This window comes from Hevea brasiliensis, chromosome 14, assembly GCF_030052815.1.
Source record: "Hevea brasiliensis isolate MT/VB/25A 57/8 chromosome 14, ASM3005281v1, whole genome shotgun sequence".
Classification (NCBI taxonomy): domain Eukaryota; kingdom Viridiplantae; phylum Streptophyta; class Magnoliopsida; order Malpighiales; family Euphorbiaceae; genus Hevea; species Hevea brasiliensis.
In genome coordinates, this window is record NC_079506.1 from 17,043,952 (window position 1) to 17,060,596 (window position 16,645).

The 16,645-nt window shown below is 34.4% G+C and overlaps 1 protein-coding gene and 1 non-coding gene across 13 annotated transcripts; one reads left to right on the forward strand and one right to left on the reverse strand.

The window, feature by feature from the left end:
• The first annotated feature begins 2,650 nt into the window (after positions 1–2,650).
• LOC131173491 (small nucleolar RNA R71) lies at positions 2,651–2,757 on the forward strand. The gene has a single exon (XR_009143807.1). It is a non-coding gene; the product is annotated as a small nucleolar RNA R71 (small nucleolar RNA).
• A 6,647-nt stretch (positions 2,758–9,404) lies between these two features.
• LOC110634525 (uncharacterized) lies at positions 9,405–14,976 on the reverse strand. Of its 12 annotated transcripts, none has more exons than XR_009143359.1 (5): positions 14,727–14,975; positions 13,620–13,660; positions 13,374–13,496; positions 11,697–11,861; positions 10,883–11,608 (listed from the first exon to the last, which is right to left on the reverse strand). XR_009143359.1 is itself a non-coding variant. In XM_058134884.1 (4 exons), exons 1-4 carry the CDS (start codon positions 14,913–14,915, stop codon positions 13,172–13,174), a joined length of 387 nt encoding a protein of 128 aa, XP_057990867.1. In that variant the 5' UTR covers positions 14,916–14,976; the 3' UTR covers positions 10,883–13,171. The 12 variants fall into 12 exon arrangements, 3 of the variants coding, with proteins under 3 accessions (XP_057990867.1, XP_057990865.1, XP_057990866.1); XR_009143360.1 differs by having other exon boundaries at positions 10,883–11,619; positions 11,697–11,813; positions 14,727–14,973; XR_009143358.1 differs by having other exon boundaries at positions 10,883–11,619; positions 14,727–14,970.
• Between the last annotated feature and the right edge of the window lie 1,669 nt (positions 14,977–16,645).

Genomic DNA, 16,645 nt, shown 5'->3' on the forward strand with positions numbered 1-16,645 from the left:
TCGTTGGAATGTAGCAGGGGCATTACATAGTCCAAATGGCATCCTTCGGTATGCAAAGGTACCATAAGGACATGTGAAGGTAGTTTTATCCTGATCATCTGGGTGAATAGGGATCTGAAAGAACCCTGAATAGCCATCCAAGTAGCAAAAATAAGAATGATGAGCTAGTCTCTCAAGCATTTGATCTATAAATGGTAATGGAAAATGGTCCTTTCTAGTTGCCTTATTCAATTTCCTATAGTCTATACACATTCTCCATCCAGTTACAGTTCTTGTAGGTATTAGTTCATCATTTTCATTTTTCACCACTGTGATGCCCCCTTTCTTAGGTACAACATGAATCGACTTACCCAATTCTTTGTCGCTGAAATGTGGTAAATGATACCTGCATCAAGCAATTTCAAGATCTCCTTTTTCACAACCTCTTTCATGTTTGGATTCAATCTCCTTTGTGATTCTCGAGAGGCTTTATGGTCATTTTCCAACAAAATTCTATGCATGCACACAGAAGGATGTATTCCTTTAATATCATCAATGGTATAACCAATTATCCTTCTATGCTTCCTAAGAACTCTCAATAATTTTTCAACCTCACAATCAGTCAATTTAGCACTAACAATCACAGGATATATAGAATTTTGACCTAGAAAAGCATACCTGAGATTTGTTGGAAGAGGTTTCAACTCTACCTTAGGTGCTTCACCTTTCTCAAGCTTTGATGATGAAGTTGTTTCTTGCTTCAAGTTCCCAATCTTTTCAATATCAGCCATAGGCAATGGTGGATTTCCTTCCAAAATTGTAGCATATTCTGCAGCTTCCTCAATCTCATCCCCTTTTTTGATGTTATGAACCAAACAAGCTTCTAAGGGATCTTTAGGATGTTGCTTTTTAAGCACTTCTCTAACCTCTTCATCTATCACATCAACTCTCAAGCATGAGTTTGAATCATCTTTCTTTTTCATTGCTTGAAACAAATTAAATTCAACTTTCTCTTCCCCAACTTCTAATGTAAGCCTCCCATTTTTTACATCAATCACAGCTCAAAAGAGCAAGGAAAGGTCTACCAAGAATAATAGGAATGTGTACATCCTCCTCCATCTCCAATACCACAAAGTCCACTTGGTATGAAAAATTTCCCAACTTTGGAGGAACATTCTCAACTACCCCAATTGGAAATTTAATAGACCTATCTGCTAACTGTAGTGATATGGTAGTAGGCTTCATTTCTCCAATCTTCATTTTCTCATAGATAGACAATGGCATCAGACTAACACTGGCTCCAAGATCGCATAAAGCCTTATCTATACTGATATCCCCAATGTGACATGGTATGGAGAAACTTCCAGGATCCTTCAGTTTGGGTGGAAGCTTATTTTGCAAAATAGCACTGCTTTCCTCCGTGAGAGCTACAGTCTCAAATTCCTCCAATTTCTTCTTGTTAGATAAAATCTCCTTCAAAAATTTAGCGTAAGAAGGCATTTGTGCTAAGGCATCAGTGAAAGGAATAGTCACATGCAAAGACTTCAATACCTCCAAAAACTTCCCAAATTGTTTATCCAATTTCGCTTTCTGAAACCTTTGTGGGAATGGTAAAGGTGGCATGTAGGCTTTAGGTGCAACATATTTGGGCTCTTCTTCTTTGCTCTCCCTCTCCTTACTTCCTTTTTCTTCCACTGAATTTTCTTTCTCAGCTTCAATTCTAACTTCAACTTCAGTTTGTTCATCTCCTTCTCTGCTTTTCTTTTCTTCAACTTTCTCTTCAATATTTTTATCCCCATTCTCCAATATTTTTCCACTTCTCAATGTAATAGCCTTGCAATGCTCCCTTGAATTTTCTGGTTGGCTAGGAAGCTTCCCAAATGCTTTGTTACTTGAAGAGCTAGCTTGTTGAGCTATTTGATTCTCTAACATCTTATTGTGTGTTGCCATTTGATCCACTTTAGATGCTAATTGAGAAATCATTTCTTGTTGACTTTGATGGCTCACAAGTAGAGTTTCAATCATAGATTCCAATCTAGCTGTCTTGTCTAGTTGTGCTTGTTGTGGTAGAGGTGGAGCAGGTACATTTTGAGGTTTAGAAATTCCAGGAGGAGGACCTCTATTCTGCTGAAAATTCTGATGTTGTTGATACCCAGAAGGTTGCTGAAAATTCTGATTCTGTCCTTGTCTACCTCCCCAAGAGAAATTGGGATGGTTTCTCCATGCTGGATCATAAGTTGCAGAAAATGGGTTACCACCTGGTCTTTGATTGTAGTTCCCCACATAATCCACTTGCTCACTTGAAAAATCTTGATTAAGTGCAGAAAAATCTGCTGCACAATTGACATTTGCAGCTCTAATTTCTACTGAATTACTAGAACCTCCGGCTGAAGAATCTACTTTCATGCTTAGCTTGTCCATTTTCCTTGTCAAAGCATCAAACTTAGCATTAATCATATTCATGGCATCAAGCTCAAACATACCAGCTGGTTTCTTGATCTCATTCCTCTCACAACTCCATTGGTAGTTGTTATAAGCAATTTTATCAAGAGCAGAAAAAGCTTCATCTTCAGATTTCTCCATAAGGTCACCTCCAGAAGAAGCATCAATCGTACTTCTAATAGCTGGTGAAACTCCATTGTAAAAGTGTTGAACAAGCATCCACTTAGGAATCCCATGATGTGGACATCTCCTTTGCAAATTATTGTACCTCTCCCATGCTTCATACAAGCTCTCATCATCTCTAGGTTTAAAAGAAGTCAGCTCATTTCTTAACTTAGCTGTCTTGCTTGGTGGAAAATATTGAGCTAAAAATGCTTGAGAAAGTTCATCCCATGTTGTGATAGAACCCGGTGGCAAAGAATGTAACCACTCTCTAGCTCGGTCCTTCAGAGAAAAAGGAAATAATCTGAGTCGAATTGCATCATCAGAAACTCCATTTATCTTCAACATATCACTGATCTCAAGAAAGTGTGCCAGATGCACATGTGGACTTTCACTTGGATTTCCTCCAAATTGTGCTTGTTGTACCATTTGACAAAGTGCAGGCTTCAGTTCAAAATTATTAGCTTCTACCCTTGGTCTTGTGATACTTGGCATGAAATCTCCAATGTTAGGATAGGCATGATCCTTCACAGAGCGGTTGTTATTGTTGTTGTTGTTGTCAGCCATTTCTTCTTGTAATTGCTCTTGCTCTTGTGCTCTTTCTTGTTGTTGTTGAGCTTTAATTTCAGCTTTTCTCCTCTTAGATTCTGCTCTTAAAGCTTTTGTTGTCTTCTCTATTTCTGGGTCAAAGAATAGATTGATTTCTTCACTTTTTGTCCTTCTCATAAAATAAAGCACCTGAAAAACAAAAATAAACAAATTCTCAAAGTAAAATGGTAAAAAGAAATAAAATAAAATGCCCAAATTAACCAAACAAACAATTGTTTAATATCAAACAAAAATCAAATCCCCGGCAACGGCGCCAAAAACTTGATGTGACTAATCCGCAAGTATACGGGTCGTCTCAAGTAATAAAGTGATGAATCAAGTATCGTTCCCACGAGGATTTGCTGTTTGATTACTAAACTATGAATGAAGCGATTATTTGGGCTAATGATTAATGAATAAATGGTAAATGTAAATGAGCAAGGTAAATTGATTAATCCAATTGAAATGGGTAAAGAGCAAACAAATAAATTCTAATTCTAGCTCGCAATTAAACTAAAATTAACAATGGGTAATTTAAGCAAAAGTCTAATTATGGTAAAAGTGATTCCAGAGTTGGGGTTTATGCATAAATTAATTGGGATTTGTCTTGGGCATTCCAATTTTTAGGGAAAAATAGAGTTTGAAGGAAATTGATTCTAAATCCCTTTGATATCTTTTTCAAGCAAATCAAAGTGTATTCTAAAATAACCAAACCTACTTTCGTATGTATTTGATTATTTTAAAACCCATTAAGTTTTGTAACCAATAATTAATTCCTCTTAAAATCCTAGTTTATTTCTAAATCTAGGTGATTTTAAGTTCCAATCCTTGATTAACTATCAATGACTTTCACCTTTCGGTCCTTCAATCAAAGATTAACACAATACCCAATGGGTACCAACATTAGGCAAGTAAATTAAGCACACAAGGAAGGAATCAAAACTCATATTTATGTAAAATAAGGAAATACCCAATCCAAGTCCACAAATTAATCTAAAACATATTTTCCAACTCTGAAATCTAAGGAAATTACTCACTCATAATGGTATTTACAAGAAATATAGATGGAAGAATAAAGAAAAACATGATAAAAGGACTGAAATGGGAAAACCCAGGTGGAAGAACCAAGGTCTCTGGTTTCTGGAGCTCCAAACTCGTGCAGCAGCTCCTCTTCCTAGAGAAAATGGCGCCTCCTCTCTCTTTCTATTAAATTTTCTTTTCTTTTTGTGTTTTTTCCTCCCTTCCTCTTGTGGCAAAAATAAGGAAATGATGAATTTATATCGTCCCTAAAAGTTACCCTAAAAGTAAATAAAAGACAAGGAGTGGATAGGAAATGAGGTGTAAAATTATCCAAGTCAGCAGCACTATTCACGTTCTGGGCATTCTGCTTAGGGTTCGGCTTAACCCTAAGCAGCTTCTTAGCAAATTTAGCCTCTGGCGCCTTTATGCCTTAAGGTTAAACAGACCCTCAGCAAATCTCGGCAGACTTATAGTAAAATGGACTTTTCTGCTCATGCTTGGCTTGTGTTGCACCTTAAGCATTGCCGTTTTACCCTAAGCATGACCTGAAGCAAAGCCTCAAGCAAATTTCGGCTGGTTTGCTTTTTTTTCAAGGCTTGATTTCTTCAACTTTCCTCCATGCTTAAAGAATTCCTAAATTTCTTCAATTCACTTCCTATTTCACTCATTGATCTTCGATTTGCCACAAAATCCTATCAAAAACAACAAAATTACAAAAATCAAATATAGAGTATTTAAATTTAACAAATAAGCTAAATTAAAGCTAAAAACATAAAATATACTAAAATATAAGGGCAAAATGGATGCAAAACTACCCTAAAATGCCTATATGAAATGAGTGTAACACTGCTTTGCTGGGCATGTTAAATTCTTGTCAGAATGGTGGCAATGAGAGGCTAATAGGTACACAGAGGATATTTTCTTAGATTATTGACACAAGAGCTTCCCATCATATGACAGGAATGTTGGCATTTTTGAGTGAATTGCGTGACATTGTGCCATGCTCAGTCGGGTTACCTAATGGAGAAAAGACCTTAGCGGTGAAAGAAGGAACTGTGTTGCTTGGAGGAGACTTGAAATTGCAATGAGTCCTTTATGTGCCAAATTTGAATTGCAATCTGATCTTTGTATTACAACTACTTAATGATTCAAATTTGGTTATTCAACTCACTAACAAAATTTGTGCTATACATAACCTAAATTCGAGGAACCTGATTGGAGTGGGTGAGCAACGCGAGGGGCTGTACTTTCTCAAGGGAGTGACATCGGTACATGCTTACAACATAACTGATGTGGGGTCTTTTGAGCTTTAGCATAAGAGAATGGGCCATCCTTCTTATAAGGTGGTAGAGTTAATTCCAGAAGCTGGTAGCATAGTTAGGAAAACTAATAAAACTTGTGAAGTTTGTTTTAGAGCAAAGCAAAAAGAGAGATTTTCTTTTCTAGTGACAATAAAGCTGATAATTGTTTTGAATTGATACATTGTGATTTGTGGGGACCTTATAGAGTCCCAACTTCTTGTGGAGCAATTTACTTCTTAACAATTGTTGATGATTACTCTCGTGCTATTTGAATATATTTGCTGAATGGAAAATAAGAAGTAGCTTGTGTTTTTAAGAAATTTAATGTGATGGTTAAACGCCAATTTGAAAAGAATATGAAAATTATCAGAAGTGATAACGGAAGTGAATTTATGTGCTTGAAAGAATATTTTGATGAACAAGGGATGTTGCATCAGACTTCCTGCATAGGAACACCTCAATAAAATGGCTGAGTGGAAAGAAAACATCGCCATATTCTTAATGTGGCGAGAGCCTTGCGTTTCCAAGCAAATTTACCCATAGAATTTTGGGGAGAATGTGTACTTGCAGCCGAGTATTTGATTAATAGGACTTCATCTATATTGTTAAATGGTAAAACCCCATATGAGATGCTTTTTGGGAAAGTACCTTCTTACAAACACGTTCGGGTTTTCGGTTGCTTGTGCTATGCACACAATCTGAATCGGGATAAAGATAAATTTGGTAATAGAAGTCGTAGGTGTGTTTTTGTTGGGTATCCATTTGAAAAGAAGGGATGGAAATTGTATGATTTGGAAACTAAAAAATACTTTGTATAAAGAGACGTGGTATTCGCTGAAACAGAATTTCCATATGCAAATGAGAAAACAATGGGTGATGAACTCATTAAAAATGGAGTTGAGGAGTTGGGTGATGAAGTTGATGGTTTAGAGAATAACTTGGGAAAGGAGCACGATGAAAGTGTGGGTAGAGACAGTGAGGTGAATCTTGAAACGGAAGAATTGATCCATGAAAACAGTGAGAGAGTGGATAGAGGTGAAGTTGTTGAAGAGCAACTAGGTAGGGGACAAAGGGCCAAGCAACCTAGTGTTCGTTTGAAGGATTATGTGATAAACGCCATCAAAACAAGCCCCTCGGTATGCTCACCTTCCCAATCTGATTCCTCAGGTACACCTTACTCTATAGCATATTATGTGGGTTATGATAAATTCTCTGCACAACACCGATGTTTTTTGGCAGCCATTACTACAGGACATGAACCAAGCTCTTATGTAAAAGTAACTAAGGATGAACGGTGGAGAGCGGCTATGAGAAAAGAAATACAGGCTTTGGAGGATAATAGTACGTGGACAGTTGAAAATCTGCCATTTGGAAAGCAATAGGAAGCAAGTGGGTATACAAAATTAAATACAATTCTGATGGAAGTGTTGAATGATACAAGGCGCGGTTAGTGATATTGGGAAATAATCAAGTTGAAGGCATAGATTATCAGGAGACTTTTGCTCCTACAGCAAAAATGGTTACTGTGCGCACATTTCTTGCCATTGTGGCTGCAAAGAATTGGGAACTCCATCAGATGGATGTCCAAAATGCTTTCTTATACGGTGATTTGGAGGAAGAGGTTTACATGAAGATGCCGCCTGGATTTGCTTCTCAATCACCAGGGAAGGTTTGTAAACTCCAGAATCTCTATACGGTTTGCGGCAAGCACCTAGATGTTGGTTTGCGAAATTGGCTGCATCTCTGAAAGCTTATAGATTTCAGCAATCATATTCAGATTACTCTTTGTTCACTTTTTGAGCTGGGACTGTTCAATTGAATGTGCTTATTTATGTGGATGACCTTATTATCTCTAGCAATGATGTTTCCGCTGTATAAAAATTCAAGAACTATTTGAGTCATTACTTTCATATGAAAGACTTGGGGAAGCTGAAATTTTTCTTAGGGATTAAAGTAGCCAGAAACTCGAATAGTATTTTCTTGTGTCAACGTAAGTATGCGTTGGATGTAATTTCAGAAGTTGGATTACTGGGTTGCAAGCCGGCTAAAACTCCTCTTGAACAAAATCACAAGCTAGCCCTTACCGAGAGTGATGATGTGGATGACCCTGCTCAGTATAGGCATCTGGTGGGACGGCTTATTTATCTAATAATAACTCGATCCGAGTTGTCTTATTGTGTGCATATTCTTGCTCAGTTCATGCAACAACCGAAGAAAGCTCATTGGGAGGCAGCTATTAGAGTTGTGCATTATTTGAAAGGAAATCTAGGTCAGGGTGTACTACTGCATGCCAATTGTGATTTCAAATTGTCTGCTTACTGTGATTCTGATTGGGCTAGCTGTCCTTTGACGAGACGGTCTTTGACCGGTTATTTTGTTCTTTTGGGTGAATCCCCTATCTCGTGGAAGCCTAAAAAGCAACAGACAGTGTCTCGCTCATCCGCTGAAGCTGAATATCGGTCTATGAGTACTACAACTTGTGAACTTAAATGGTTGAAAGAATTATTGAATTCTCTTGGTGTGGCGCATACTGAACCTATGAATTTGTATTGTGATAGTCAGGCAGCTCTGCATATAGCTGCTAATCCTGTCTATCATGAACGTACCAAGCATATTGAAGTGGACTGTCATTTTATCCGTGATGAGATATTGAATGGTAACATTCAAACATATTATGTATGTAGTTCAATGCAACCTGCAGATATCTTTACAAAGGCGTTGGGAAATGATCAGTTTAACTTTCTTCTTCGCAAGTTGGGCATTCGAGATCTCCATGCTCCAACTTGAGGGGGGGTATTAGAAAGGCAGCTGTTAGCTGTCACTTATTTTACAATTATATAGGGCATTTGTTTAAGAATTTTTGTGTGCATATCTGTTCTTACCTTTTGTTGTATGATTCTGATGCAATTTTGGTAGTTTAGCTTGATTAGGAACCTATTTGTTAGCTGTAATTTTTTATACATATCTTTGATTTCTGGGGCAATAAACATCAGAATTCTTATTCCAAAATTTTTTAGTTCTTTTACATGCACACTAATTTATTTCATTAAAAAAAAAAAAACAAATTTTGGGTTCATGCCCAATTATCTCTCCATAATCTTCAAAATCGCATTTGGACATCTGGGAATCAATTTAAAATGCAAAACTGAAATTAAAAGGTGAGTTACCATTTGCCCAAGAAAATCCTATCGTCCCCCTTATATATTGTTAAAGACAACAACCAATGAGTTTTGTCTGAGTGGTAATGGAATCGTGTACAAAGCTCAACAAATTTCAATAAAAAATAAATAAATGATAATGGGGTGGACTAGATATTTGTAATGGTAGAGATTTTTGTAAAAGCTCATTCAGACCTTGACATTGTTATTTTCAAACATAAGCAAAGATACCCAACTTCCTAACAGGTTCTTACAACCGCTCATCGCATTCCTATAAACCATTGGAAACAAATATGCAATTGCATAACATCAGCAAAAACTAAGAAGAACCTATGTGTTCTGTAGATCGAAAACGGGTTAGGCTTCCTCTGGAATTCCTTAACAATGAAATCATCAGTTCGGATTGCGAAGCAAGGCCCTTCTCACATTGCCATGTGTGGCAGAGCTTATGAATATTTATGCAATCACTTTGATCAAACAACAAGTCAACAGATGTAGAAAGAGCATTACTGACAGCTACTCCGTATCTTCCTGTCTCCAACATCAAAGAACAAACCATCAAATATGATTTTTTAGCTTCTGAAGACTTTAAGTAAATCAGATTTTATCATAAATTTTTTTGGCTCTATGATATGAACATCCATCGGTTCTTCTGCAGCTGCTAACCAGACTAGTATTTCTAGTTTTCTACTTGGAATTTACCAAGGATTCTAATCCTTTGAGGAATCTAGATAGATTCTTTTTTAAAAAAAAAAAATCACTCCTAATATTTACTAATAAGCCATGATCCTAATTCTAATCCCAGTGCACTTCGCCATGAATGTGTCAGGCTAAACAACTTATATATACTCCAAAATAAACACACATTCATGCAAGTAGAAAACTATACTATCTGGCTTCTTCATCGAAACCCTTCTCTGAGTGCTTGCAGAAAGAATAATGGAGGAAAATCAGAACAAGGACATTAATAGAGTTGGTGCAAGTTGCATTAGTAACAATCGTCATCATGATGATGATAATGATACATATTTCAACTCGTTGCCTGTTGGGTATCGATTTGTTCCTCATGACGATGAGCTGATTATTGATTTTTTACTGAAAAAGGTCAGAAATGAGCCCTTACCTTGTAACAGGATTCACGTTGTTGATTTGTATAAACAAGGTCCTCAGGAGCTAACTGTTTAGTATGGCGTTTCAGTTTGTATTTTTTGTGTGAGACATGTATTAAGCAGAGAAAGCATAAAAACGGGTCTAGATCCAACAGAATAGCCGGTAAAGGATTCTGGAAGCTTACAGAGATGGCAAAGAAACAGACTTCCCAATGAAGATGGCAAAGTGACTGTAAATTCAGAAACAGACTTTCCAAAAGCTGATGATATGGTTGCAAAACTTGCTGCTGATGATATTTTTGCACAACTTGCTGATGATGATATTCTTGCACAACTTGCTGCTGCAGAATATGATGATTCTCTAATGATTTCCTGGCAAAACGAGAATGGTTATGGGTCTTATTTTCCTCCTGCAGCTTGCTCTGTTCCTCCTCCAGCAACACCATTGAATAACTTTGACCAATACCACATTAAATAATAACTATGCCTATAATGTTCCACCAATCCAATCATACCCTTCTTGTTATAGCTATGACCTTCAACCCATTTATGATCAAGCTGGTTATGACTGCATGGAGATGCCCACCATGAATCATCATTTAGAGCCGGCTGCGGAGGAACCACCACTTCTTTAGGCCATACCTGCTTTTGAGAATGATAGCTTGGAATTTAACATGCAACCTTGCCCTTCAGGGCCCGACTACACCTGCTGGAAAGCCTAATGATCATATTTCAGTGCCGAGGAGAAGATACCATCCCCTTATCATATTCTAAAAGATTTTGTAACCTCGTATTTTTTTTTTCTGCTATTTTGACAAAAATGAGTTATTAAATAGTTCATTCCCAATGCCTTCAGGAAAACTAACGAATTTTATTAATTAAAATTTTTTTTAAAAAAATCAATTTATATGCATTTTGTTGTGATGACAATATGATACTCTAAAATCTGCATTTTGCTAATATAAAATTTTAAGTTTGATTACAATTGTTTTAATTTTAAATGTTGGAATATATGGTCTAAAAATAAAATATTTAGTAAAAAAGTTTGGCTTTTTTTTTGTCTAATTAGCCCATTACTTAGCTAAGAGACCAGTAGGAAAACTTAATAATAGAGACAGACGGGTAGCTAGAAACGTTTCCTTACGTGTTGTTGGCTGTTCTAGGACAGAATGGGTCCAATTCGCATTGTCTTTTCTTTTACCACATATATCTTGACTACAAAACCGAACTTGCACAACTCTACAAGCTTACACCAATCACTCCGAAAGTGGATTCAAATTCATCTGAACTTTAGAGGTTTAGTTCTTGTCCATTGTCAGAGCTTATATGGTCTAATGACATAAATTAGATGATATGAAAATCCTATGGAACACCTTGATGGGTTGATTTTTGAACATAAGCCGATAAAGCCACCTTCCAAACAAGCCATATCCCCCAATCACTTGGTTTTGGACCTCCATGAGAGTGACTTAACATGCCCGCCGACCAAACAAACCCACTAATCACATGGTTTTGGTCCTCCATGAATGTTACTTTGGTCTTTGTGTATATATATTCAAGTCATTTCCTTTGCCCTCTACCCATCAAAAGATAAAAAATTTGCAACATTGAATTCTGAAGTTCTTCAACCTTTCCTACTTTACAATTTCCCTCTGGATTCTTCCCTTCAGTAGCAGGGTGATCAGCACCACGAGACTCCTCAACTTGGCACAAAAATGGAAGAAGCTAGCTGCTTTAAAGCTAAAAAGAATCATACAGTCACAAGCCATGAGCAGTTACAGCACACTGGAAATAGCTGAGAAGGGCCACTTTGTTGTTTACACTGCCGATCGGAAACGATTTTTACTCCCTTTGAAGTACCTTAACAATTAAATTATAAGATAAGTATTCAATATGGCAGAAGAAGAGTTTGGATTGCCAAGCGAAGGGCCTCTTACATTGCCATGTGATGCAGAGCTCTTGGAGTACGTAATTTCCTTTATCAAACACCAGGCTACTGGAGATACAGAAAAAGCATTACTGATGTCCATAATTAGCTGCAATTCATCGTCTTTCTATCTCCAACATAGAGAAACAAGCCATCAATTACCAGTTTGCAGCTTCTGAAGAGATACAATTAGATTCAAAAATAATGTATGCAAATGCAAATTGACAAAATTTAAAAGAAGTCTCAAATTCTTTTCATGATTGGTTTTGTCTACATCAAAAATAATTTCCATAACTGATATAGGAGATCTTGGCTGCACAATATATTAAAAATAACTACAAGATGAATTTGACAAGTTCCCCAGCAATGCATTCGACTTGTAGATGCATAGGCACATAAGAAACATGAAGTGCAACCTTTATTGAATATGCGATGCACTTGATAATGAAAAACATGTATACTAAAAGCCTAACTAGTTGGAAACTCAATTATAAAAAGAATTGATAAGTGCCCATCACATGACCTATGCAAGTCTACAATAATTAAGCTCCTGCCTCAAAAACATAAAACATAATCAATCAGTGAGACAACAAAAGCATACAAACGTGAGATTCACAGAACTGGGGCTCATTGAAGTCACTCCACTTGTAACTGCTATCTGAACAACAGTAAGCAAAAATGGCGACAAATTCTTTCCGCCACAAGCAATTGTTCAAGTTCCTCTCACCGCCGCTTCAATTGCTGTGCTTTTAATCCATGTTAGTTAATACACGGAATCCCAGTAACAAAAGACATTTTGTCAAACAAATATCCATAAATAATTAATTTTTTTTTAAGGAAAAAAGTCTATTAAAACCAGTTGCATACGTTTGTGCTACCTATTGGGCAAGCAAATTCACAGTGTACAATTATCAGGTCTACAGTTTTGAAATATGGCTTGTAACATTAAATTAAAACCCCAAATGCTGTAACCTTAATCAGTAAAATGGAGAAATAGATTAACACTGACCTCAGTTACTGATTGCCATAATCACCATAATGTTTATATTGATTATTCATGAGAACCTTTCAACATTCACCTTTGTGATTTACAATCTCTGCTTAAGGCATGCATGAGCTTCACAGAGAACAAATTTTTTACTTATAATTTTGTAAATCAGTAAAACATGTGGTCCTCATTTAAGGGATTGCATAAAAAAAAAAAAAAAATCTTAAAGAAACAAAGTAAAATCATATCATTCATCTCATCATGTTGGCCTACCTTCCACTATTCTAGGATAGTAGGTGAGGACTATTTCTGTATTTGCAGAAGAAAAGCGCAGCAAATGAGCCACTTATAGAGATCTATGAACTCATATTTCCTGGAGCATAATTGCATAAAACAATAACAATATGCATATTCAAGCTTGGAAGTGAATCATGAACAAGAACCTTAATGAACTCCATCACAAATTTAAAACATATCATTTCTTTCCATGTTAATAGTTAGCGTGCTCGTTTGAGAAGGCCAATATATAGAATTCCCTGAAAATTAAAATTGCAATAATTATTATTTTCCTTTTTCTTAGGAAACAAAAAAAGTTCTTAAGAAACAAAAGAAATTCATCAATCATATATTTGAGTTGGAAATTTCTTCAAACTCCAAAAGAGTCAAGTTAAATGCAGGGAAATAATTATATTTTGTCACCTTGCCGAAACAACATAGACCACACCACAAGCAAGCAGCAAATAGCTTGGTATATTTTGTAGAAGAATAAGATCCTTCTGGCTTGCTGAATAGTCAGGGAGAGCTCTTGTCATGACTGCAACCCTGAACAGAGTAAAATTGTTCACAAATCTCTCTCACTCTCCATTGTCTCTTTGAGAATGTACTTGTTTGTATGTCCAAAATTAAGAAAAAAATAAATAAAAGGAAGTTCTTCCTAAAACATACAAGATCTGCAGCATGCTCCTGCCAGCCCAATATTCCAACACCTGCAAAATGTAGAATCAAGCCTATCAACTCAAACAATGCATGCAAAAAAAAAAAAAAAAAATTCTTCAATTGATTTCAATTTTCAAGCAACTAAACCTTCATGTAGGCTAGACCTGAATTGTGCCTACAGCCTACTGTTTGTATCAATATAAATGCAGTAGGAAGGAACATTTTCCAGTTTAATGTCCAAGTACTGCTCATTTTTTTCAATTTCTCTTTCATTAGTTTTGGCTCAATAATAATGAGCAACTATGAATAGCTGAAACCCAATACAGGAATTCTAAAATAGAATAAGAGTTCGCACTAGCTTCTGGTTCTCTTCTGCTCAAGAAATTTGTTTTAAGTGACAACAAACTCTGTACATATGTACCATGCAAAAAATATATATACATATATGGAAAGAAAATAGTTTAACTCGCGTGCAGGAGGATTTTTCTTTTTCCAAACATACATGGTCTGATAAATAGAATACTAATTCAGTGAATCTGAGTTGTTACCAGTGAGCTGCTCTAGAAAAACATAACTTGCAAAAAAGTTTTATAATCATCCCATTACTCATTATGATGGGTTAACAACAGTGGTGTTTGCTTCTTCCCATTGCTCATTAGGCTGCTCTATAAAAGAAATGATATTTTTCCATTTTGGAAAATAAATAATACTACATAAATAAGAGTCTTAAATTTCTTTTTTTTTGGTAATATATTTATTGAAGCTGAACGACCTTACAAGTCCGTAAATATTAAAAACAACAATGAAAGTTTCCCTATCATCTGCAAAACCACAAGTTTATCGCTGACTTTGCGTTTTCTTGGACTAAGGGGTTTAGAGATGATGACAGGTAAAATAATTTTAGGTATTCATAAGAAAACATTTCTAAGGGGGAAGAGAAAACCTTCCAAAACTTAGTGATAGATCCCCACTCCGTGTCGGCAACCACCGCAAAAAACGCAATCACCACCGCGTAACGCCGAAAAATCCCATCTAATATTTACAATAAACGATCAATTCACAAATCAAAATCTCATATAACTGAGAAATTGTAATGTGTATAAGAAGAAAAAGTACATCGAATCCTTCCCTGGCGGACCGGATGGCGGAGAGAACGTTGACGGCAATGCAGAGAATGGCAGTAAGAGTCGTGACGAAGCTGAAGCATCTACACACAACCAAAAAGGGGTCTATCCCTGCTCTTAATCTCGAGCTGGACGATGACGGAGGCATGGCCTCTCCACCTGCTCTTTCGTTTCTCGCCATTTCTACCAGGAGTGTTTGTTTTTTCTATTTTTCTGTCTGCTGATTGTTTGTTTTGTTTGATCGAATTGAAAAAAGGATTCCTTTTTCAAAAATTATTTTATTCATAATTATCGATTATTTTTAAAAATTTATAAATATTATTTTTTAATTTTATCTTTAAATTCACTAGACACAATAATTATTAAACTAATTTTACTTATTATCTTTTAATTTAATTAGCTATATTAGTAATCACTTTTCACTTTAATTTATATTATAAAAATATAAAAATATATAAATTTTAATTTGAATATCATTAAAATCTATGTGACCCATTATTACATTTTTCAATTTAACTTACCACCAAATTTTACTTATCATTCATAATTTCAAAAAATATATCATACATCTCTTTTAATTTTAATTTATCTCATAAAAATATTTAAATTATAATTTAATATATAAATAATTTTAATACGAAATGTATTGAATAATAATTAAGATTGCATATATTGTTTTATTAATTTAAAAAATAAAGAAAAAAAACTATATACAACATCAATCTATATAGAAAAAATTAAATCATTCATACTTAATTAAGTTTTAATATTTTCAAAATAAAGTAAAATAATTAAATGTTTGTAATTTTTTTCTTATATTAAAATAAACCAAAAGAATTAAAATAAATTGGATAAATCTTTTAGATATTAATTTAAAATCAAATAAAAAATAATATATGTAAAAATAATATTTTTATATGATAAATTAAATAATTAAATACTTATAAAAATATTAAACTATTTCTAAAAGTATGATTTTATTTTAAATAAATTAAAAATAAATGAAAAATTTAAAATTCTAAACTAATTATAAAATTGAAGGATAATTACAATGACTATTTAGATTAAGAGATAATAAATAAAATTTAGCTATAAATTAATTAGAAACTTATAACAGTAAATTACAGAAATTTTAGTGGTCATAAGTTGATGGACTATGAGTGATATTAACTTCTAATTATTTGCATTTTTTTTTAAATCCATCTTAACCTCTTTCCTTCCCTTCTTAATTAGACAAAATAAAGAGAATTTTAGTTAAATTACAAAATATTTTATTTTATATGATTTAATTATTTTCTTAATTATTGTATAAAAAATCTTAAATACTAGATAAAAGTACATGGATAAAGTGTATGATTAATTATTATTTTACTTATTTACACATTAATTTTGTTAATTTTTTTAATTATATAGCTTAATATTGTAATAATTGTTGGTTAAAATCATATAAATTTTATTCTAATTGAAGAGTTGCCCTCTGTTTTGTATTAGGTTTTATAAGGTAATAAAAGGTTTTTTAAGGTTTAAAATCTTCTATTTTATGTGTTAGGAGAACTTTTGATTTTTTTAAGTAAAATTTTTAAAGTTTTTAAATACCTTACAAAAATCTTTATTTTTTAACTCATTAAATTAAATAAAAGTTCTTTCTAGAACATCAAAATATCTTTAAAAAAAAACATTCATTTGAAATAATAAAAAATTATAAAGATTTAAAAAGATAAAAATCTTATTTAAAAAAATAAATAAATAAAATAGCCTTGCTTATATATCCATCATTTAGTAGCCCTAATTCCTTATCTTTCTTCCTTCTTTTATCTTTTTTTGGCCATCTTATTTGCACTTTCATCTTTTTTTCTCATCTTCTCTTCCCCTAATCTCACATACTAACCTCCTTCTTCCATCAACTTCAAC